General features: G+C 41.0%; 1 protein-coding gene and 1 long non-coding RNA gene across 2 annotated transcripts in view; both read left to right on the top strand.

The window, feature by feature from the left end:
* Positions 1 to 24,389, top strand: part of RRAS2 (RAS related 2) — a 35,915-nt gene extending 11,526 nt beyond the window's left edge. The window contains exons 2-6 of the mRNA XM_060275885.1: positions 15,463 to 15,550; positions 15,993 to 16,095; positions 16,568 to 16,681; positions 19,849 to 19,962; positions 21,274 to 24,389. Of these exons, the coding sequence (XP_060131868.1) occupies positions 15,463 to 15,550; positions 15,993 to 16,095; positions 16,568 to 16,681; positions 19,849 to 19,962; positions 21,274 to 21,361 (507 nt within the window). The 3' untranslated portion in view covers positions 21,362 to 24,389. The remainder of the gene's footprint in view (positions 1 to 15,462; positions 15,551 to 15,992; positions 16,096 to 16,567; positions 16,682 to 19,848; positions 19,963 to 21,273) is intronic.
* LOC132592317 (uncharacterized) lies at positions 555 to 8,788 on the top strand. Its single transcript, XR_009557758.1, has 2 exons — positions 555 to 8,043; positions 8,676 to 8,788. It is a non-coding gene; the product is annotated as an uncharacterized LOC132592317 (long non-coding RNA).
* Positions 24,390 to 24,601: the final 212 nt, after the last annotated feature.

Raw genomic sequence — 24,601 nt, 5'->3', positions numbered from 1 at the left:
ATTTGTACCTTATGGAAGTACAGAGATGGGGAAAGCTGCTGTTGTTTTTCTGCCTGCTGTGTGGTTGTTAAAAAGGCTCAGAAGCATCTACCTGTTTCAGAAATTGACAATTCCAAAAGTGCTCAAATTGCAACATATTGCAATTAACTTCTAGCTCTCCATTCCAAATAGGTAATAAGTGGGCTACACACATATTAGCAATCTGATTTTGGGTTTGATCATTAAAGAGGCCAGTAGGTAAAGCTGGAGTGTGTACTGTACACTTTTGGATAAAGGTAAAGTTAAAGGGACCCCTGACCATTAGGTCCAGTCGCGGACAACTCTGGAGTTGTGGCGCTCATCTCGCTTTACTGGCTGAGGGAGCTGGCGTACAGCTTCTGGGTCATGTGGCCAGCATGACTAAGCCGCTTCTGGCAAACCGGAGCAGCGCACGGAAACGCCATTTACCTTCCCGCTGGAGCAGTACCTATTTATCTACTTGCACTTTGACATGCTTTCTTTTTTTTTTTATTAAAAAAAATTCTTTATTTACAATTCATCACACAGGTCTAAAAACGGAGAAAAAACAAAACAAAAGGAAAACGGACAAACAAACAGACAAACAAACAGACATATATATATATATATACATATATATACATATATATATATGGAAAAAGAAAAAACAAACAAACGAACACAATTAACAAAAAATTACAAAATACACATATGTATCCATTTAGTTAGACAATATCTAAGAATACATCAATTTGCTCTCCCCCCTCCCCCCAACCCGTTTCCCTTCTTCTCAACCTTCACTAAACTGTCTTATCTATTTTTCTTCTTAATTACGACTGCACCTTTCTAACAATATACCATTTATTTTATTATGCTTTTAACATTTTCTTATACGTTTTTTCTTATTTCTTTTCCTTTTGTCTCCTTTTCCTCTTTCTCTTACTATGCTTTCATTTGAGCGTTTAAATATCCTGTAATAGGTTTGGTTTTTCCGCCTGGCACTTAATATAATCCATAAATAGTTTCCAATTTTTCACACTATCCTCTTTCTTTATTCCCTTTACTTCCTCATATTTCTTAGCCAGATTGCAATAGTTCAACACCTTGATTTGCCATTCCTCCTTAGTTGGTACCTTTTGGGACTTCCATTCTTTTGCAATCAGTAATCTTGCTGCTGCTGTGGCGTAGCTTATCAAGCATCTGTCCTGTGGCTTAATGTCTTCCCCTAACATTCCTAGTAGGAAGATCTCTGGTTTTTTCTTAAATGAATATTTCACCACTTTTTTCAGTTCCTTGTACACTTCCTCCCAGAACACCCTGATGTGTTTACATCCCCACCACATATGGATATAGGTGCCTATCTCATTTTGGCATCTCCAGCATTGGTTGCTAACGTCCGGATACATCTTTGCCAGCTTCTCCGGCGTTAGGTGCCATCTGTTCTGCATTTTTAGCAAATTTTCTTTTATATCATAATTGGGGGTAAATTTAGAGTCTCTATCCCATAAGTTTTCCCATTTGTTCATCATTATTGTCCTCCCCAAATCTTGGCCCCATCTAATCATTGAATTTTTTGTCAATTCTTCTTCCGTTTCCCATGTGAATAAAATTTGGTATAAATTTTTTATATGATTCTCTTTGGACCCCAATAATATTTCCTCCAATTTTGATTTTTCTTTCTCGAATCCGATTTTTTTATCTTCTTGAAACCTTTGGTTTACTTGAAAATATTGTAACCAACTGCTAAAATAACTTTTGACTTCTGCATATTCCTTTAGTTTTAATACTCCTTCTTTTTCCTCTAGGAGGATTCTATAGGTTGGCCACCTACCTTCCGTGTTGCGTCTTTTCACAGCCACGATTTCTAGTGGGGATACCCACCAGGGAGTTCTGGGTTCGAAGTGTCTTCTGTATTTTTGCCACACTTTGTATAGAGATTTTCTTATGATATTGAACATAAAGATGTTTTTTTTACTTACATTGTCTCTCAAAAGGTACCAATGCCACCCAGAGCGTATTCCTTCTCCTTCCAAGTCCAACAACTCATTGTTTTCTAGATCCATCCAGTCTTTAAGCCAGGTCAGGGCTGCCGCGTCATGGTATAGCTCAATATCTGGTAACCCGACCCCCCCTCTCTTCCTATGATCTATCATAATTTTATACCTTATTCTTGGTTTTCTCCCATTCCAGATGAAATTTGTTATGTCCTTTCTCCAATCCTTAAAATGTTTTTCTTTGCCTAGAATCGGCAAATTCTGGAATAGATAATTCATTTTTGGGATGACACACATCTTAATTAAAGATATTCTGCCCATAAAAGATATCTTTAATTTTTCCCAAGCTTCCATTTTCTTTTTTATTTCCTTCCATGTGGCTATATAATTCTCCTGTATTAAATCAATATTTTTATTGGTCATCCTGATTCCTAAATATTTCATTTTTTTATTTATTTTTAATCCAGTTATTTCCTGCAGATTATCTTTTTCATCATTTTCCAAATTTCTCGTTAACATATTCGTTTTATCATAATTTAGTTTTAATCCTGCTAATTTCCCATATTCTGTAATTCTTAATAACGCTTGAGGGACACTAATTAGGGGGTCTTCTGTTGTTATCACTAAATCATCAGCGAAAGCCCTGACTTTATAATTTCTATTGCCGATTAATATGCCTTTTATTTTTTCATCTTCCCTTATTGTTTTCAATAGCGATTCCAACGTAATTATGAAGAGCAATGGCGAAAGAGGGCACCCCTGCCTGGTGCCTCTTGTAATGTTTATATTATCTGTAAATTTCCCATTTATTAACAAATTAGCTGCACTTTGACATGCTTTCGAACTGCTAGGTTGGCAGGTGCAGGGACCGAGCAATGGGAGCTCACCCCGACCTTCTAATCGGCAAGCCCTAGGCTCTGTGGTTTAACCCACAGTGCCACCCGTGTACTTTTGGGTAGCTTCTCTAAAAAGACAGCAAAGCTCCATCCAGTGTTGGGTGGAGCAAGGAATGTGACCCTTACTTTTGGACAACCGACTCCGTTCTAGTCATACGTTTCTACACCCCTCATCCCTTCATCCTTTGTTCAGGGAAGAGGCACAACTATAGTTTAAGAACAGGTTCCACCCAGGCAAAAAAACTTAAGGAGGGTGCAGAGCACTTAAGGAGGGGCATGGCATGAGGAAAGTCCTGAGGGCCACAGGTAGGATGGCCTGGAAGGCCACATTCAGGCCAAGAGTCTACTCCCCTGCAATACAGTACAGCACTTTCATAGATGCTAACTTTGTGTTCTTTCATTTACCAAAAGCAAAAAAAAAAGCGCCAAACAACAACTCTCAGAGCTAGTTCTGAGCTCACAGCTCACCAGATGTCTTAACAGAAATAGTACTTGCTTACACACACACTCCCTCACACACACTCTACAGTATTTTAAACTGATAACTTTGATAGAAGGTGAGCATAATAACCAGTGTACATTTGGGATTCTCTTCTGTTTGGTATGCTGTAGAAGCTTCTCTTAAAATACTTCTAAGTAGTTTAATTTGGAGGTCAGAGGCACCGGTACCCAGTTGCATGGCTGCTACAGGTAAGCTTTCATTTGACCAACAAATATATGTTAAGCTTCGGAGCATTTATTATATGTTAAGCATTGCCTCCTCTTTACTCATGAAAATTCGGCTGCCTGCAATAGCAAACAAATGCATTGTCTCCTCCTGTCTCAGTTCCTATGAGTTCTTGCTGTAGAAGCCTCTCATGTGCTAACTGTCCACACTGGGTCTGGAAAGTGGTGCTCGTTCTGGGCAGCAAGCCAAGTCCAACTGGGAAGTGATCTCTTTGTAGATTTAACAGTTATAGTTTTAAAGCTGGCTAGGTGCAAGAGTGTATGTAAAGGTAAAGGGACCCCTGACCAATAGGTCGTCACGGATGACTCTGGGGTTGCGGTGCTCATCTCGCTTTAACTGGCCGAGGGAGCCGGCATACAGCTTCCGGGTCATGTGGCCAGCATGACTAAGCCGCTTCTGGCAAACCAGAGCAGCGCACGGAAATGACATTTACCTTCCTGCCGGAGCGGTACCTATTTATCTACTTGCACTTTGACGTGCTTTCAAACTGCTAGGTTGGCAGGAGCAGGGAGGTTATCTGTAACCTGAGAACAACTCACATGTGGGAACTTACTCATGCGAATAACAAGAAATGGAAATAAGTTGGGGCAGGAGCCTTCAAGGGGAAGCACCTTTCTGGAAAGCCCCCAGCAGTAACTATCTTAATACACATCTGTTGCTATTAAAGGGGCTGAATTTTCTCCTGATTATCTGACAGATCCCCCTCATGTGCCCTGAATTCTTAAAGTAGGAAAGTCTTTAGTGGAGTTTTGTAATGCAAGCTTCATATCTGGCTTACTCCTGGAGTCTAGACTTAACGTTCTATGGCTCTGAAATCAGTAGGCATGATGACCCACTCTCACTTTTTGTAACTACAAGCTACTTTGCATAGATCTATATTGATTGCGGAGCTGTGGATAAAAACAAAGCTGAGCGGTCAACATTTATAGTTTTAAACTTTCAAGATAAGGGGCATAGCTCCCACATCTGCCCTGCAAAAATTTCCTTGCATGCATTGACACTGAGCATCAACCAATCAACACTAGAACTTTACTTAATATAGTTATATAGGGGAAGCCTGCCCAGCACCAATATTTAAAAAACAAAAAATCCCAAGCCCATGGCATGCGCAGTGCTTAAACATCCATATAGTGGCTACTTGTAGACTTCTGGTTCTCCGATACGTTTATGGTTCTTGGAAATCTTGTGTGTGTGTGTGTGTGTGTGTGTGTGTGTGTGTGTTTTGTTTGTTTTTGAAGTTTTTAGTATTGCTCCTTTTATTCTGGAATTTGATAGATAACAGTGGTTACACCTGACTTTCTAGAGCTTTTTAATGCAGGGGAAAAAAGAAGACTGTCCAGTTGTAACACTTCATTAGCCCAACCAAACTTGTTTATTTGTATTATGTTAACGTACTAACTGTAAAGTGATTGGCTGTGAGCTGCAGGTATTTACATTCCCATCTGGAATGGTACCATATACACTTTGCTAAGGAAGTCTTGAGTTCTGCTCAGGAGTGGGGCATTGTTTAATGCAAAGCCGTAATACAAAGTGGGCTCCTGAACTTTAACAGCAGCAATGTGTGTTGTTAACTTCTTGCAGTCTTTTGGGGGGAAAAGTAGTTAAGGTATTTTTGACTGTTGTGTGGCTTACTGTAGATAAAGGTTTTTACACAATTTCTTACCAAGCAGTTGTTCATTCTGTTAATGGTAGCGTATGATTTGTGGCTCAGCGTGGGGAGAGGGAACCATTCAGTAAAGAGAATAAAGCTGCTTGTCAACTCTCATTCCCAGTGTAGGCTTCTAGTCACTATGATGTTAGAGTAATCTCTCTGGTTTGTGTATTTATCTCTAGTGTCATCAGACATTCTACTAATACCTTTTGTTAACTTAATCTCAGTGGTTCTGATCATTTTAGGAAAGTCTGATCCAGCAAACAATGATATAGGGAACTAACTACACTCTGTTGAGGCAGAGTCTTTATAGATATTAATTTCTCCACTAATGCTTAGTCATTAAAAAAACCAACCTGTTCTTCAGGAATGTAAAGCATAAAAGAAGCAAGGGTCAACAGTAACTAATCTGTTCTGGTTGGAGCATAAAGAGTCAATGATCTTTCTGTCCGATTCATCTATTCATGGTATCCAATTAGAGCAAGGATTTCTGCTTGAGCCATGGAACTTTCCCCCTTATTGTTCTCCCTGCCCTCACCAGATCTGCTCTTCAGAGTTGGGGGAACCCCTGTAACAGATTAAGGGGCTGCAAAGTAGGAGAAGAGGGGGAAAGTTCCCTTGCACATGCATAAATCTTTCTTCAGTGGAACAAGTTCTGTAGTGCATTTCTTCAATGGAACAAGTTTGAAACATGCATTTGGCACAAATAGTTTGATAGAGTGTATACTGCAGAAGATGCACCAGGTTTTCAAAGGATGGCTATGTTGTGAGAACAGAAGCTAAGGCAGAAGTATGGAATGTCCATCTGATGGGCTTCCAGGTGGTCCTTCCACAATATACTTTGCTGCGACTGGTTCTTGGTAGGCAAGAATAAATATCTGAAAGCAAATGCTTTCATCAGAGTGTCACAAATTTTGTATTACCACCAGTTGCTAAACATTTTATTCTAAGCTTCCCCTGCCCTGTGGAAAACAACTTTGGTACAACTCTCACCAACAGTCCTGGGACTCTTTCTGGAAGGAAGGGAATGGAAAGTGACAATGGAGGAAAGAGGGAGGAGAGGTAAGCAACAGGGAAAGAAGGGGAAAGTGGCATGGAGAAGATGTATAAGTAAGGGTGCCACGGGGAGGACTTGACACAGTACAAAATCCTTCACTTTTTACTTATAATTTTCTCACCCACCTTGTGCTTTATTAACCCTCATGTCCAGCTACACAAAAATGTAGTTCCCACTGATCAGTCCTTACCCACCCAACTGTTTTTTAAAAAATAAATGCCTCTCTGCATGTTAGAATAAACTCTGACCTGACTGGCATTTTTGAAATTCCACTCAGACTAACAATAATGCAGAAATAAAGGATTATTGAAATAAAGGTCCTGCCACTTGTAGCTGAAAAGTAGTAGTACCACAAGAAAAATGTCACGTCTGCTTTATTGGTAGACGTAGAAGCAGCTAGGAGTGACAGATCAAGCTTTTAAACACTTGCATGAATAAAATATGGGGGTGAGGAAGACGGTTACCGGCTTCTGTTAGCGCCCTCATCCCTAAGTGTGTGTTTGTGTGGGCCTACAATAAAGATTTGAAGGGGGGAGCCTCTGAATCTTAGCCTACAGACTGACAGAGTGTTCTTGACTACAGGCATCTCCCTACTTGCACGTGGTCAGCATGCGGCATATGTGTGCCCACTGACACACACGCCGAAAACAGCGCTGAAGGGGGATGGGGCAGAATGGACTGGGGCAGGGTTGGAATGGGGGAATCCCCACTTGCGTGCGTACCAGAATGGAACCTCCACATAAGTGAGGATTCTCCAGTACTTACACATGCACAAGCATGGTTGCCCACAGTAGGTAGAAGTTGCTACAATGTTGGCAGAGGTGGATTTAGGGAAGCGCCACTGGTTTGGTCACCCTGGGCATGGAGCCTTGAGGACACGGCAACCATGATTTAGAATGGAGTGTGTGTTGGAATGAAATTGGTTCTTGGTCTCTTGGTTTCTCCTCCTCTTTTTGTAGGTTGATGATGCACTTCGAGTTATTGGGCTGAATGCGCATGGGCAAGTGGTCTGTTAAAATGTTGTTTCCTAGTGACTTTGTGGACGTACCTTTTGGAATAGCCTTGCTAGTATTTGAAAAATAAAATGCTGGTTCCAGTTGTTTAGATTTAATCAAACACAGAATTATACGCCCATAAATATGTATTGGAAACCAAGGATAAGACATCCATATAAAGTGAACTTGAATCTGCCCATGTGTGCTTTGGAGCTATTCTCCTTAAGATAGGTAGACTTGGGCTTGACACTATGCTTCTGATTAGGACATGGAAGCATACCCAGGAAAGTAAAGGCAGGAGGGGCATTTTGCTTATTTGCAGAAAAGAGGCCTGGATCCTTCTTCAGTATCTGCAGTGCTTGCCTGCCTTTACTGAGAGGATAAGAGCAGTCATAGATAGCTGCATGCAGATTGCTGATGTTACAACTAGCCATGGGTTACATTGTTAGCAGGTGGGGTAAGTGTCTGGGTATTCTTGACTGTATCCCAAACACAGGGGATCTCGTTCCCAATGTTTGCCACATTGGCTGCCTTCAACCTGCTGCTGCTTCAGTTCTGCAAGGTATCCCAGTGCTAATTGGATGCTGTAAGGATACTGTAGTATTAGTTGTTTTCTGTCTACATGAATCAGTTGTACTTTATAATTGTTCCCAGTAAAAGCTTTGCAAGAATCTCTCTCTGTGTGTGTTTACAGCTGAGAAAAAATTGACCTGTGACTTTGGCAAGGTGGTTACAGGTAGGTAGCCGTGTTGGTCTGGATCGAAGTATCCAGTAGCCGTGTTGGTCTGGATCGAAGTCTATATTGGACAAACAGGCCAAACCCTACGCCAAAGGATAAATGGACATAAATCTGACATCAGGAACCAGAAGACAGAAAAACCAGTAGGAGAACACTTCAATCTCCCAGGACATTCTATACAAGATCTCAAAGTAGCTGTCTTACTACAAAATAATTTCAGAAATAGACTGGAAAGAGAAGTTGCTGAATTGCAACTTATCACCAAGCTCAAAACCATGGAGGGACCTGGTTTGAACAGAGATATCGGGTTCTTATCTCATTATACATGATAAGCGATCTTCAGCCATCTCAACCCTTGCTTTTTCATGCAAAACCATTTGCAGTCGTTTGCGGTCATCAACAGCTATCAGTCAGTCAATCACCCATTTCCACCACCCTTCTGAGTGATCCCCCCTCCCCATCCCCACCCCTCCCCACCCCTTCTCTACATAAGTGCCTGGAAACTTCCATTTCACTGTATCTGAAGAAGTGTGCATGCACACGAAAGCTCATACCAAAATAAAAACTTAGTTGGTCTTTAAGGTGCTACTGAAGGAATTTTTTTATTTTATTTGGCAAGGTGTACCATCATGCTTATGAAAGGATGTGGGACATGAGGCATAGACACTGATTTTGTTTCCCTGGTATCCTATATTTATAAATATTATGAATCTAATCCACTGTTCTTTTTTTTTAATCCTGAGTGAATTTTTATCAATAGCAGGGATGATCTTTATGAGCAACATGTAATTGAATGGATTGTCTCAGGGGAGAAAGTCCATAATGAACCCTAGTCAGAGGATTGATCAGTAGTAAGAACCAGCCATTAATCAACTACTTTAATTGGACTTGCTATTCTGAAATGCTTCATTTCTGTACAACTACCACTGTTTTCTGGGACAAAGCATTTTTCTTTTCATTGGGGGTGGAGGGGGAATCTAAGAGTGACTTGAAACCAGATGCTATATGGCTACAGACCATGTGACTGGTGGCTCAAATAAATGTGTTCAGGTAGCCTTTGACCTCATATCTTTTGTATGCCCTCGCATTATATTTACTTAATGGATTTTGCTGGGCAGAAGATATAAAAGGCTGCATCTAGGTTCTAATTGCTTTTACATGTAAGCAATTTGTGACATCTGAATTAGTCCCCCCCCTTTTTTTGCAGGAGTTACACCTGCCAAAAAAAAACAGCAGCCTTGTGCTGCTTTTCTATACTCCCCTACCCCAAATTAGAAGCTTGAGAGCTTTTTGCCATTCTAAAACTTGGGTTAGGGAAACTGGGTCAATATGAGCAGTCTTTGTTCCAGTGTTTAATGACTAGGGTGCCCAAAGCAGTAGCCTTAAATTGATATTTTTTTCAATGCACAAAGCCAATTATGGCTTTTTTTGCTCCTTACAAGTATTTTTAAACTGTCCTTGAAAGACACAAAATGGTGAGGAATGTGATCTTGAGGTAAGACACAATTGTAGTTGTTGCTGCAGAATGAGCCTGACTTCCTAGAACTCAAGTGCCAATTCATGGTAGTTTTTCTCTTACCCTCCCTTTATGCTGATCTAAAAAAACAAAATGCATACATTGTGAGGCCTCTTTTTTTTGGCAGACAACTCACTCTTTGAAATACTGTAACTTTGAAGTTGCATTAGAATATCAAAGGCAGCTTGTTGCGCTTACTAATTCTAAAAATACAGTTTCTCCTGCCACCTACGAGGTTTATACTTTAACTTTAAACGGGGGGACTTTCTGCTTGAACAGATACACACTAAATCTTTGCTCTCTGTGTCTTTCTAACTGTCTATGTAGCTTTGCCTTCTGCTTTGACTCCAGGAAAACAGGTACTCATGTCTTCTGGTTGCATGCCACCATGGCAGTGACTTTGCATGAATGTGAAACATGTATTGCTTTGTAGGAAAGCTGTTGGGTGGAGAAGTGAACCTTTAAAATATTGAGAATAAAGTGTTGTTGTTTTTAACATGGACTTTGATCTGACTAGGAGAGTTATGTTAATGCAACCACCCATTGTGTTGAAACTGAGGCATCTCCCTAAAGGTCTTAATTATCCCAAGTAGGCAGCCTGTTTAAAGCCTGAGCATTAGTGTGGTTAGTGTAGTACCATTTCTAGTTAAAATGGCCTGAGGATGTGGATAGGATACTACCAGTGCTGTGCCCATTCACTCACCCCATCCTGGTTAGCATTGGTAAGCTAGGATGAACAGTGCTCTAATGAGCAGGTGGTTGGGCGCATCAGCTAGAAGGCTTCAGGTACGTATCTGAAGAAGTGTGCATGCACATGAAAGCTCATACCAAAATATAAACTTAGTTGGTCTTTAAGGTGCTACTGAAGGAATTTTTTTTTATAAGGCATCAGGTAGATACTGAAATTATAATTCTGGAAATACCTCATTATAGGTACAGTATATGACATTGCTGCTGCCGTGAGGGCTGCTCCCTGCTGCAAAGGTCATTTGTTATTATTGTCCAGTGGTATCTCCTTTTTGGTCTGAAGTTGCTGTCCCTATGAATCTTGTACTGTACTTTTAAATTATATCCCTACAGGATGGGCACGAATGGCAGGACAACAATGGATTTTATGGGCCTATATGGTTGCTAAGTGACTTCTACTTTGAGCTTAGAAGGGTAAATACTCACCGTCAGTGGTCTAAATACCATAATGCCCTTGCTACAGCTGAGCATATTTTGTTTGAATGCATACACAGACATTTGGATGGCATATAGATCCATCAGTATGTGCAAATTAGGTTGAATGCAATGGTGTTGATTGTCATGTGAATGTGAGGATGATTTTGTGTTTGTTTTTCCTTTTGTGCATGGTTGTGTGTGTGTGTGTGTGTGTGTGTGTGTTTCTTTTTAAAAATATAATTTTAAAATATAAATTTTCAATGGGCCTCTCTTGACACTTACTACCTATAACAATGCTTCTTTGGGAAAAGCTATGATTGTTTGGCCTGGGCTGCATTTCCTCTTAAAAATCAATTACCTGGCCATGGTTATTCATACTCTATACTCTACTTACACCCAAATTATATTGTGTACTGTGCCCTAGTTGAGGCTACCTTTGAAAAGTGTTCAGAAGCTTCAGTTGGCTCAGAATATGGCAATGAGATTGTCTTTCTGATGGAAGGCAGACAGTAGTTCTGATCATACCACACCTGCATTGTTTGACAACATGGTACTGGGTCCAGTTCATTGTGGTGGTCATGATAGAGGATTGTTTTGTTCCACATCCACTCTACACATTTCAGGGGAAGCCATGTTGATTTGGCTTCTTGTAATCAGAAATATGGTTGGTGGGAGCATGTGAAAACAACACAGTACCCAGTCTCAGAGAGCCAATGTGGTGTAGTGGTTAAGAGCGGTAGACTCGTAATCTGGTGAACCGGGTTCACATCTCCGCTCCTCCACATGCAGCTGCTGGGTGACCTTGGGCTAGTCACACTTCTCTGAAGTCTCTTGGCCCCACCCACCTCACAGAGTGTTTGTCGTGGGGGAGGAAGGGAAAGGAGAATGTTAGCCGCTTTGAGACTCCTTAGGGTAATGATAAAGTGGGATATCAAATCCAAACTACTACTCCTCCTCCCCAAAGAGGTCTGTTTGCCTACCTTACTGCTTTCGTCAACAAGTGGCTAAAGCTAGATTCTAAGAGAGCTTTTGTTCAGAAAGCCATTTCACACTTTGAGGGAATACAGAAAGTTAAAAAAAAATACGAAGCTGAGAGAGTGATGATGGTTGCTTTTTGCCAGTTCATACCTGGTTACAAGATTGCAACCTATATTTTGGGGTTTGGCTCTGTTTTTATAACGCATCTAAAATTGCTAGGTGCTTTACAAAAGCAAACATAGCATGGACCCTGCTTGTATGCTTGTACCATAACAGCTAGCTATTTATTTAATGTATTTATATCCCACCTCTTCAAGGAGGCTTGAATCCTGACTTTGGAGAAGGTTAAAATAAAATATATCGGGGAGGTAAGGGGATCCATTAAGGGTTGAGAAGCCAATGAGATGTCTTATAGAGATTCTAAATTGGATGTCGCTGGGCATTCCAAAGTAGCTGTGTGTTTGTGTATGTGTGTGGGAAACCGCAGGTAAGGGATCAATAGCAAGTTGGGTTAGAATATTGGTACCTTGAAAATTGTAGAGTTCAGGGTGGAGCGTATAGGAAGGAAAGAGCAGATAGATATACAGGAGGAAACTGTGGAGACATTTCAAGCAAGTACAATAACTTCTAAAATCAGGGGATCCAGTGAAGAAAATGGTGCAAAGGAATAATACCAGTCAAAAATAGCAAGCAGCAGGATTGAAGTCGGAGTGGAAAAGCTAAGAGAGAAAGAAAACCATCAGGAAGAATGTTCCATTTAGTGCAGGAAACAGAAGAATGAATTAAAATGTTAATAAAGCCAAGTATCCAAGTTCTTTAAAGATTCTGAACTTGGTGAACTAACATCAATCTTATCAAGAACAGCTGAAAGTGATGGTAAGAGGTAGGAGGAAAAAGTTCTCAGTTTTAAGAAAACTGACTAGTTCAGCTATCATTTTGTTAGCATGTTGCTGAGGCTGAACTTCTGTGATGTTGCTTGGAAGGTCTGCTAGTGGTACACCTCCAGCTCCTCCAGTACTTTATAGTACCTCCAGTGTTTCTGTTTTGTCCACTGGCCATAAAAGCGTACAAAAGTTTCAAAGGCTCCAAATGTTTGAGTGTCGGTTGCCTTATGTTCTACTAACGACTGCTGAGGGCAAGCCTGTGTAGCTGTTTTATACCTGCATCAGGCTGTTCTATTTGAAGGCATGTCCACAACTTGCAGCATCTTGCTGAAACTCTGTAGAAGTTACCTTCCTGGGCTCACCTATGAGCAAAGAAGCCAGGACCTTAATGGTTGTCAAAATAGTTGGCTTCATGTTACATGAATTAGAAGAAGAGTGGGAGGTAGGGAACGACTGACAGACAGCCACACCAGGAAAGTCCCTGTGTAATAACTTGAGCTTTGAACTAAATTTTGTGAATAATCCTAACATCTGTTCTGGCAGGTTTAGTCAAACAATTTTGATTAAATGACTCATTCACAGCTTGTGGAGTCATGAATATGAAGCTATAGAAAGACTTCATAGTTACAGCCCTTTTGGTCAGAGAGGGACTGTTGCATTGCCATCTTTGTCATGATTGCATTGACCGTTCCCCACTTCCCACCCTTTGTCTGCGAGCTCTTGCCAGGTCTGTTTGTTGCTTCTCTTTCATCTGGATGAAATGCCTTTTTCCTCCCTTCATTTACAGCTGTCAAGTCGTGTTCCCTCCTGGGGTGGGAGTGCTTCCATATATGATCATCCTTAGAAGTATTTGTATGATGGCTTCCTTGTAGGGTGGCTGTTACTTGTTTCCTTGGTATGTGTAGCAATCTTAAAGCACCTGATTCAAAGCAAGCTTTTTACTCCCTAACTTGCATTCTGAGTTTAATTTAGAACAACTGGACTTCTTTCAGAGGGGAACCATAAGCTATACTGCCCTTACTTGACTGGAGGTAGTTTTGGCCTTAGACACTTTCACACCTGAAGCACAGACAACACAGTACTTGTGCTCATTTCTAGGATACATATTCCCTGACTGTAAGGAGGTTTCTTTTCTGGAGAGCCAGAAGTTCTAAGAAGCTGGATGCTGGGCTCTGACTGGACCTTACTTTCACATAGATGTGCAGACATTGCACCCAGTATTCATATCATCTGTCAAAATGCATACACAGGATGATCTGTAGGCATGTATAAGTCTTCATATTGTGTGTGGGGGTGTTATTGGGTTGTTCTTTTTATTTTTGTGGTTTTATATATTTTTATTTTGTGAACTTCCCTGAGACCTCCGGGTATAGGACAGTATATAAATTCTAATAATAATAATAATTCATATGTATGTGGCATTAACAACAGTTGTTTGCCATTTTAAAAATGCACTAAACAACTTAAATATACAAATATTTTCTTTCATTACATAATTGCTTAAATATGCAAATATTTATAATATCAGAAAGTAATACTACGGTAATCTCTCATATATATAGAGAGGGGGGATTAATATACTAGGGTCTGTGCCCCTGATTGCATTGCTTATCACTCTGCATAACCTCACCACCTCACAGCTTACACTCAGCAGTGGTGGTTGGTGAGATGGTTTGTGTTCGGCTCTGTTGCTTTCCTGGCTTTTTGGGCTCTATCTTTTTAATGCTTGTTGGTGACTGCAAGCTATGTTGTCTTAAAGCAGGGGTTCCCAAACTAAGGCCCAGGGGCCGGATGCGGCCCAATTGCCTTCTAAATCCGGCCCGCGGATGGTCCAGGAATCAGCATGTTTTTACATGCATACAATGTCTTCTTTTATTTAAAATGCATCTCTGGGTTATTTGTGGGGCATAGGAATTCATTCATATATTTTTTTCAAAATATAGTGTGGCCCCCCACAAGGGCTGAGGGTCAGCGGACTGACCCCTGTCTTAAAGCACCTGACAAATGAATGTGAATCCAATGCAGGAGTCATTGCTTCCCTTCAGTTTGTTCTCACCAGCAGATAGGCCGCCAAATTTTCAAGTACTTAAAACTTTGCTACTGGCAGCAAGAGAGTGTTGGTCTTACCTAGAGAACACCAAACTGGAATTTGAACAAAGTGATCGTAGTCACTGCTGTATCTAAACTTCAGAACCCAAGAGCTCCCTGGAACTCAGAGCCTGAGCAGCCAAAGAACCTAATCATGGCAGTGTGTCCATATCTTCCTTTCTTGCTCTCTAGTCCCCTGGGCCTGCTAAAAGTCATTGCTTTAGTCTGGACTTGGTTTCTGCTGGCTCACCTACAATTCCAAGTCAAATCCTGGATATGCAGGACTTTGGTTGTGAAAAGTGTAGAGACGGGTGGTGGTAGCGCTTGGAACCAAGCTCAGCATCTTTATGTAACCCACATAGTTGCACTGCACTGTTAGGGAAGCAAGACTGCTGCTTATAGGAACCCACATGGCTGGTTATAATTCAGCCATTCCTGGGTAGCAGTGATACAAACATTCTGGAATGTAACCCTCTGAAATTTGTTCTCCACAAATTATTCCAGATTAATTTTGCATTGTCAGTTACATCTATATAGTATCACCGTTATTAGTGTAATCCTGGAGCCATTTCTTTCTCACAACCTTGCTGCTCACCCTGGGGGTGGGTATATAATCATATTGTTTATGGCTATATCAGTCCCATGGAAACTACTTGCCAGGCGTCAGCGAAGGTTGCATTCATTCTCTATGCAGATGGAAACTATACATAAGTATACTATAAGCTGTGGGTGCTATGGGCTTAAAAGTAACTCTGTTTTTTCTTTTCTCTCTGCAGTCCTACTTTGTTACAGATTATGATCCAACAATTGAAGATTCTTACACAAAACAATGTGTGATAGATGAGAGGGCAGCAAGATTGGATAGTAAGTTGTTGTTGATGATGATGATTGACCTACTACAGAATTTGCACTGGCCTATAGAATGTATGTTTGCTCTCTTGTTGATACAGGTACTGAAACTGATTTTCCTTAACTTTGTATAGAGACTGTAATAATACTGTGATCTAGCCATTTACTAGGCCAAGCCTTTCTCCCTTTCTTTTGTGGTACAGTTTTGTACCTCTTAATATAGAAGATAAAGGCTAAACCAGATGTGGGTATCTGTATATTAAATTGATTCTTGCTGGCTTGCCAACACTAGGCAGGAGTGTAGGGTTAATTTATAAGGGCAGGGATGGGATGGGAACAACATCTGCCCCTTCCTGAGCTCTGCTGCTTTAAGGCACATCCCCCACCCACCCACCCCTCTCTCTCACACACCTACCTCGCTAGCCTGTAAAATTAACTAGCTTCTTGATTTGCTTAGTCCTAGATACAGCAGGCCAAGAGGAGTTTGGAGCTATGCGGGAACAGTACATGCGGACAGGAGAAGGCTTTCTGCTTGTTTTCTCAGTCACAGATAGAGGAAGGTAAGGCAAAAAGCAAAATTGCTGCAAAACTTGCATCAATTCCTGGATTGTGTAGGGGCAGAGCTAGAATAACACTGAAATGGGGTTGTGGCTTGCAACATCCTGAATTAACTGTAAGGTCAGAATCCAGAGTTCTGCCTGCCCAAGAGAATTGCAGACTTGTGTTATTTGAAAAGCAGTCCCCATGCCACATGATAAATCAAATCATTTTTTGGGGTGGGGTGGGGTGGGGGTGGAACTCAAGGGTTTTTCAAAATCATGTTGGCATTTTAAAGTAAGGTAACACAACTCTAGTGGGTGAATACAAGGTCTTGGGATACCTGCTGGGCTGGTGGGTCTGTATGTGTTATCTTCAGTTTGCATCTCATCTCTGCAGCAAATACTTGTAAGATGGCTTTAGGCAATCCTTAACTGTGAAGCTGTGGATTCTTAGCATGCTGGTGCTGTTTATTTATTTTTATTATTATTCCAGTTTTGAAGAAATCTATAAGTTCCAAAGGCAGATTCTCCGAGTAAAAGATCGTGATGAATTCCCTATGATTCTAGTTGGCAACAAAGCAGACCTGGACCATCAGAGACAGGTAACCTATTGGCAATAGTCAGAGTTTGAAAAAGGGATCCCCCCCTTTGGAGGGGAACTTCCATAACTCTGTGGCAAAGCACATGGTTTTGCATGCAAGTTCCCAAGTTCAATCCTTGGCACCTTTGCACTGGGGAAAAACTCCTGTTTCAAACCTTGGAAAGCCACTATTAAACAGGGCAGGATGGAATTGTAGAACATTCTCTCTCTCTTGAGAGTCACATTCCTTCTGGGATAATTGGCCATGAAACCCAGGCCAGCAATAGTTGGTGGGATCAGAGCCAAAAGTTGGCAGAGATGGAACCAAATGCGGTCAGGGCACTCCTTCTCTTTCTGCTATTCCCATTTCTCCCCTCCTTGACATCAGCATGAAATAAGATTAATGGAGTAGGTTGATGCCATGTGGAATTTGGTTGAAACCATATGCCTATCTCTAGTCTAGACAATCCTGAGCTAGATAGACAAGTGGTCTGACTTGGTATAAGGCAGTTTTCTTATACCAGTAATAGCAAGAAGATGATTGTGACAATAAATTCCACAGACAGCTGGATTAGGCCACAGGATATGCCCTCGTGAAATTGGTAGGCCAAACCATTATTGTGAACTATCCCTTTCCATATGACTGATCTGTAGGTTTTTTTTGGGAGGAGACACTCTGGTGATGAACAAATCCCTTTTGTCAATGACATTTAGCATCAAGCAGCTATAAAGGAGATCTGACAGTCCTTGTTTGGAGGAATGGGTGCTAAGATAAGGGCATCTGTAGTGGATACATATATGTTCCCATAAAGAGGCTTGATACTTAGGAAGTGGCTTAGGAAACTGTTCTTCCTGATTATATGTGGCACTTTCTATGTTAACTCAGCTTGTTCCCTGAGTAATTGCCATATGAATGATTCAGGTCAAAATCGTATGAGGATGAGACAATGATCCATGACATCATTATCAAGGCATGAGTCTCTTTTCAATTATGTTTACAACACTTGCCATACCAACAGTTACTCATCCCATGAGAATGTGCCCAGGAGGACTATCTCTTAATAGCTAGTGTAACCTCTAGTAAAAGGGGGGGGGGTTTCCATTCTGAATGCAAGAAGTCAAGTTGTCACTTTGATGAGCAAGTATGTATTCTTATTTCCAATCTGTTTGGATCTTGCAAACTACCGGGTATTGTATTCAAGCACTATCTGCAACTTGAAAAGTACTTTGAGAGCTGGCACATTATCAAGATTACAGTCATACCTCAGTTTAAGTATGCCTCGGTTTGTGTACTTTCAGTTTAAGTACTCTGTGGACCCGTCTGGAACGGATTAATCAACTTTCCATTACTTTCAATGGGAAAGTTCGCTTCAGGTTAAGTACGCTTCAGGTTAGGTACGGACTTCCAGAACCAATTACACTCATACTTCGGGTTAAGTACGCTTCAGGTTGAGTACTCCATAGACCTGTGAGGAACGGATTAATCCACTTTCCATTACTTTCAATGGGAAAGTTCGCGTCAGGTTAAGTACACTTCAGGTTAAGTACAGACTTCCAGAACCAATTGTGTACTTAAACCGAGGTACCACTCCAGAACCCTAAACAAATGTCTGTGTGCTGTGCTTAGCTCTGAGGTAGCTGAATCCCTTTTGGCATATATCCTGCCATACAATGAATAGACTGAACACAACGAGTGGCATTCAGTTAACTTGTTTGGTCAATGCAAGGATTTCTGCTTGTGCAACATACCTCCTCCCCTTGCACTAACACAATGAGTTGGTTGGATACCACCAATGACATTATGTTGAAATTAATGCATATCAAGGCAAATTTTATTTAGGGAAATACGTGTAGCATAGCTGCAGTACTGGAATAGTAACTTATGTGGTTCAGGTGGAGTGGTTTGCCATACCTTCCTTTTTTACTTTATGAATTATGTTTTCTAATTGCAATAGTTTTGTAAGCACACTTTCTGTTGTTTTAACCCTCCCTGGGACCTTATGGGAAACTGTTGGTAAGAAATCTTTTTTAAGTGAATAGTGCACCCTCTTCCTTACCTTCTTAAAGAGGGACGTGTGTGTTACAAATGTCCCCAGCATGAAGGAGGGAGGTCATTTATTTATGTGCTCAGAGAAATGTCGCCTAATAAAGGCACTGCTTTCCCTGTAGGATCCAGTAACTGCAGGATGCAATAGTTCAAATTTTCCTAATAGTATTAATATTCCAATTTTTTAGCATAGTGACTTGGGCTGCACAAGTTGAAGGTGTTATTGGAGGAAGTGGAGCAAGAACTCAATTTAGACCCAGTGTTAAAGTTTCAGTTCCACAATGCATTGTCTACTACTACTACTACTACTACTAATAATAATAATAATTTATTATACCCCGCCCATCTGGCTGGGTTTCCCCAGCTGCTCTGGGCGGCATCCAACAAAATATTAAAATACAATGGTCTGTTAAACATTAAAAGCTTCCCTAAACAGGGCTGCCTTCAGATGTCTTCTAAAAGTCTGGTAGATGTTTTTCTCTTTGACATCTGGTGGGAGGGCTTTCCACAGAGCGGGTGCCACTACCAAGAAGGCCCTCTGCCTGGTTCCCTGTAACTTGGCTTCTCGCAGCGAGGGAACTGCCAGAAGGCCCTTGGCGCTGGACCTCAGTATTGACCTATAAATGACCCACAGCTTCAGAGGCTGTATGCTACTGAACACCACCTGCTGGGGACTAAAGCCCAGGAGAGAGCCATTATTTTCATGCCCTGCTAATGGTGTTTTTCAAAACAGCTAGTTGGCTGCTATGGAGAAGCAAGATGCTGGGCTAGATGGACCATTCGTCTGATTTAGCAGGGCTCCTCACCTTTTTTGTTATCTTCTCAGTCACTGGAACATTCTGTGTGTGAATTCTACATTCAGTTGGAATATGGAAACAATTTGATTCTTAGCCCTCTTAGGCTTTGCCTTCACATTTTTAAACATACAGTACAAAGCTTTGAGCTCTGTATTTTAAAAAAAGCATTTGTAGTCAAATAACATATTGACAAAGACCAGAGTTGAAGAAGCCTTTGCACAGGACTGCAGTGCCGGGAATATGCAAAAATTGCTGTAGGTGATGAGAGTATTCATTAAGTAAGTCAGCCAATTGGAATGCATTGGTAGATTGCTGAATGTGTATCCTATCTCGGCTTGTTTACAGGTAACGCAAGAGGAAGGTCAACAACTAGCACGGCAACTGAAGGTAACATATATGGAAGCATCAGCAAAAATACGACTGAATGTAGACCAAGCTTTTCATGAGCTTGTCAGAGTTATAAGGTAAGCCCAGGTATTGTAAATATATTGAAATGCACTTTAACAAAAAAGAAAGAAAGAAAAGAAACACAGCTTCCCTTTGATATTTCTGTGTATGGAAAGTGCATGGATACTGTAACAAAACGTAAACTACTATTTTTTTTTGTAAAACTAGAATTAATGTGAGGCACTTTTTTCTTTTGGCAGATGTGTAGCAATTTCCCGTGCATCTTGTTTAAATGTATCCACCTCGACACTCTTGTCACAGTATGGCTGGATCATTTAACAGTATCATGTAATGGGGAACATTAATGTTGCCAAGAGTTCCAGCGTGAATTGTCCAATATAATACGGTACCTTTAGCCCTGTGTTGTTATACGGTAGACGATATATTGTGGAACTGCAACTTTGACACTGGGCACTGACTCAGCTCGTTCTTGTACTGCCCTTTTCCTTCAGGACAACACTCTGTTCAGCTCACCTTCTAAAAATCTTCTTAAAGAGGACATGTAGTTTTTCTGTTAGCCTGACATTGCCAGGAAAGTGTAAAGTGAGCACTTCTCTTGTTCATAGTCTTTCAGGGTAGATGGAAAGCCTTTCGCTATCTTAAGCTTCCTGTCTTTAATAACAAAAAGACAAGTGTTATAATCAGGGACACTTGCTGTTTAATGTAAAATATCTTGAAAAGCTACACGCGTCAGACTCCATTACTTTAACTTGAGCACATTTTTCATTCAGTAATGCCTAATGCTCCTGTTGGGATGTGTTGCCAATGTTGCTGTTTTGAGTTCTAGCAATCAGTAGCATTATACAATCAAGCTGCACCCACCCCAGTGTATATTAGGATACTCCAGGGACTTCTATGCCATGGGACAGCTGTTGCTGTGCTGAAGGGGTGAAGCCTTCAACCTAGGCTGTTCCTTCCAGGAGTCCTTTCCAACCAAGCATTGGCAGAAGACACCCTGCTGTGGGAGAAGAGGCTAGGATGAGACATTTCAAGTATTGCCAACAGTGAATGCTCCACAAAACCTGATCGGATCTCCACAAAACACATCAGTCTGGGAGCTAAAAGGGTCTCTTTATTCCCTCGAATACCTCAGCTACTTGTTGCCTTGCTGCAGTAATATCACACATATTCCTAAAAGATGAAATCTGCTTCCATCTTCAGACCTATGTATATTAAGAGAAATGGATGGTGGTCTGTATTGACAGTGCAGCTGTCTAGCAGAGGAATCTAGGATCAGTTGAAAAGCAAAGTTAGTGCCCCTTTTATATATGGAATTTCATTGGACTGGAGTGTATTGTTTCTATGGGCATTTTTTGCTTCATTTGCAGGAAATTTCAAGAGCAAGAATGCCCTCCTTCCCCAGAGCCAACAAGGAAGGAAAAGGACAAGAAAGGATGTCATTGTGTCATCTTCTAAGAATCCTCTGAACCAAGCTGTCAACTGCCAGATTAATTCTACCTTTCTGCCTACCTTTCTATGTGTCTTGGTGTTTTGTCTAGCCTTATATGTGCATGTCGTATAAATGGTCACCAAAGTAGCCTTAGGCTAAAAGAACAAGGCTGACCCGGTCTAGAAGACATCTTAGTCATCTCAGGGCAGATGTCAAAACACTAAGGCTTCTTTTAATACTTCCCGGTTTCTTTCTCCTCTTGTGTCAAGAAGCTTGCACCTTGTGGAGTTTTATTCACAAAGGAAACAAAACAATATTAAACAAGGTATTGAAGTCAAGCTTAAGCATTGCTGGTATGGGTATTTTTTCCACTTGTGACATCCGTATTAATCACACTTGAGAGGGAATCCTCTGATCAAAATGTAGAGTATTTTTTTAAAAAGTGGATTTTGAGGTTTTACCCTTTAATTAGGTTAGACTTCAAAATTCAGCTTGCCTTACGGAAGCCAATACACTGAATTTCATTGTCAGTAAAGATTTTTGTGTGTGTTTCAGCTCTTGTTTATGCTGCAGCTTTTTCAGTGGTCAACAGTCTACTGTATTTATTTTATGGCTCCAGTAACAGCTACAGGATTTATTACTATTACAACTATGTGGCCAAATACCTGTGCTCACTCTGGACTTGGGCATTTGTTTCAGTTTTAGAAGATTTTACATCATGGTTTGGAATAAATTGTGTCTTCCTTTTGTATTTTCCAGGTAAGGGATTCAAGAAAACTAAACCTGTAGCTGTTTTTTTCTTCTTTTTGTTTTCATGTAAGATAAAAAATTGAGATGAATTTTCTCTTTTCATTGTCAGATGATTAAATGTTTTTGCTATATACTTTTATACATTATTTTCTTATCAAACTAGTTAACAAGTATTTTTATATGTTTGTAAGCAAATATGCTTTCATGGCATAATGTGTAAATGTAAAGATGAGTATTTAATTCTCACAGTACACTTTTAACTGACAAAATTAATGCAAGATCTGCAGAACTGCGGTAGAACCTCTTTTCTGTTCCAGTTGTATACACCAGTGGCCGATTATGTGCCTGCCCGATGTATCTGTTAAACTGTCATGTTTTTCAAATTGCCTACCATACCCTTTACAAATGACTGACCATTATGTGACTATTAAACTGTACAAACCTTTACATGACTGTTCAGTTGTGAATGATGTTCAACTTTGAATGGCGCAAAATGTATCCAAATAATTCAGGCTTATTCCGTGACATTAAATACTGGGTTGTATTTGCAGTTTTTGTCACCTCACCAAAAGTATAAAGCAGGTTATTAAACATACCCTTGCATACTGTCAGGTGCTAGAATTAAATAGGCTATATAGTCAGGACTTTTTTTTCCAGCTGGAGCTCAGTTCCGGCACCTCTAAGATGGGTGCCATTGCCATTCTAAGAGAACAAGGACGAAGTTCATGGTGAGCTCTGGCACCTCTTTTTCTAGAAAATGCCACTGGGTAGAGTCATTTATAGGAAGAGGAAAAGAAATCCCACTGTCTATTTCCATTTTCTTTTAAGTACTGGATCAAAGTTTGGGGAGGATAAGAGACCAGTTTCTGAAACAGAAAATTACACATTTTCAGGCTAAAATAGCTCAAGAGCTGTCTGATTAAAAGATGACAACCCATCCTGGTGTAAAACAGTGCTCTGTTCAGTTGTTGCAAGCAGATACTTCATGGCTGTTGAAATGTAACTTGAATGTAGAACACTTTTAAATTGCCCACAAGCAGAGGTTGCATAAAGGGTTCTTTCCAGTTCACTTGGAGCCTCTGCGACACTCATAAATCTTGTGCAGAAAACCTGTAATCACACCATCAACTCTTTGGGAAAGAGTAAGGAACTAGATTTAGCCCCAGCCCCACTCATTTTTCCTTGGGAGGGGGAAGTATTTGGTACACATGCACATGCCAATTACATTGGAATCTTCTGTTCAGTTTGTTTTAGGAGAAACCCCATTGTGAAACCAGTCATCTTTCTGTGGTGGTAGAATTTTTAATAGTTGTATCAACCAGGGTGTTTCTTAACTTTCCACTTACAAGCAGTTTCAAGACACAAGTCCTGATGAGGAGTCAGCCCTCTTCATGTGCAGAGTTAATTATGTCCTTTGTTCCTCTCCCACCCTTCCAAAAGCACAGATCACCTTATCCGGAGCCAGATAAGTTGGGACCAACTTCACAAGCGCTCTTGGCTAATGAGCGTTTCACTATGTTAGTAAATTGTGGGAGAATTGGCAAGGTAGTGCATGTACAAGCAGAGTAGGCTTGGACATTGTCGTCCCTTATTTGTCTTGAATCTTCATTGAAGAGGATTAGGAACAGATCTTAGGCTCATGTACTCAGTCCTTGATCTTCCCAGACCTTATTTGTGGTCCCTTCACTCACCTGTATTGGTATTTATCTCCTAGGGCCAGAAGATAGCTTTCGTAGTTCCCTTCCAACCACCAGTGGGAGGGGAGTAATGCATGAGTCTAAGGCCCATTTCCCAAATCTTCCTGAAGAATCTGAATCGTCATTTTTGAGATTACCTTTTGCTTGCCTGGGTTATATGTAAGGGTGTGAATGTGAAGGGGGGAGAGAACCTCTAATCTTGTGTGGTTGGAATGTAGCCATCAACCACTGGCCTCCAACACCTGAAAGGTTGTTCACTAGAGAATGCAGGCCTCAGTTGGAAAAGATTGATAACTGGAAGAAGCCAAACTCCTTCACCACTTTGGATCAACAGCTAGGTACGCACTGCCACAAGATGGCTCTGTTTTGTGTTCCTGGGATAGGTAAAAAAAAAAAAAGGTCCCCCGAACAGTTGAATCCAGTCAAAGATGACTATGGGGTGCAGCGCTCATCTCGCTTCAGGCCAAGGGAGTCGGTGTTTGTCCGCAGACAGCTTTCCAGGTCATGTGGCCAGCAGTGTGATGCAGCAGCTAAAAAAGCCAATGCAATTCTGGGCTGCATCAATAGGAGTATAGCATCTAGATCTAGGGAAGTAATAGTACCACTGTATTCTGCTCTGGTCAGACCTCACCTGGAGTACTGTGTCCAGTTCTGGGCACCACAGTTCAAGAAGGATACTGACAAGCTGGAACGTGTCCAGAAGAGGGCAACCAAAATGGTCCAAGGCCTGGAAACGATGCCTTATGAGGAACGGCTTAGGGAGATGGGTATGTTTAGCCTGGAGAAGAGAAGGTTAAGGGGTGATATGATAGCCATGTT

This window comes from Zootoca vivipara, chromosome 1, assembly GCF_963506605.1.
Source record: "Zootoca vivipara chromosome 1, rZooViv1.1, whole genome shotgun sequence".
NCBI classification, from domain to species: domain Eukaryota; kingdom Metazoa; phylum Chordata; class Lepidosauria; order Squamata; family Lacertidae; genus Zootoca; species Zootoca vivipara.
This window is presented reverse-complemented; position numbering and strand designations above follow the sequence as displayed.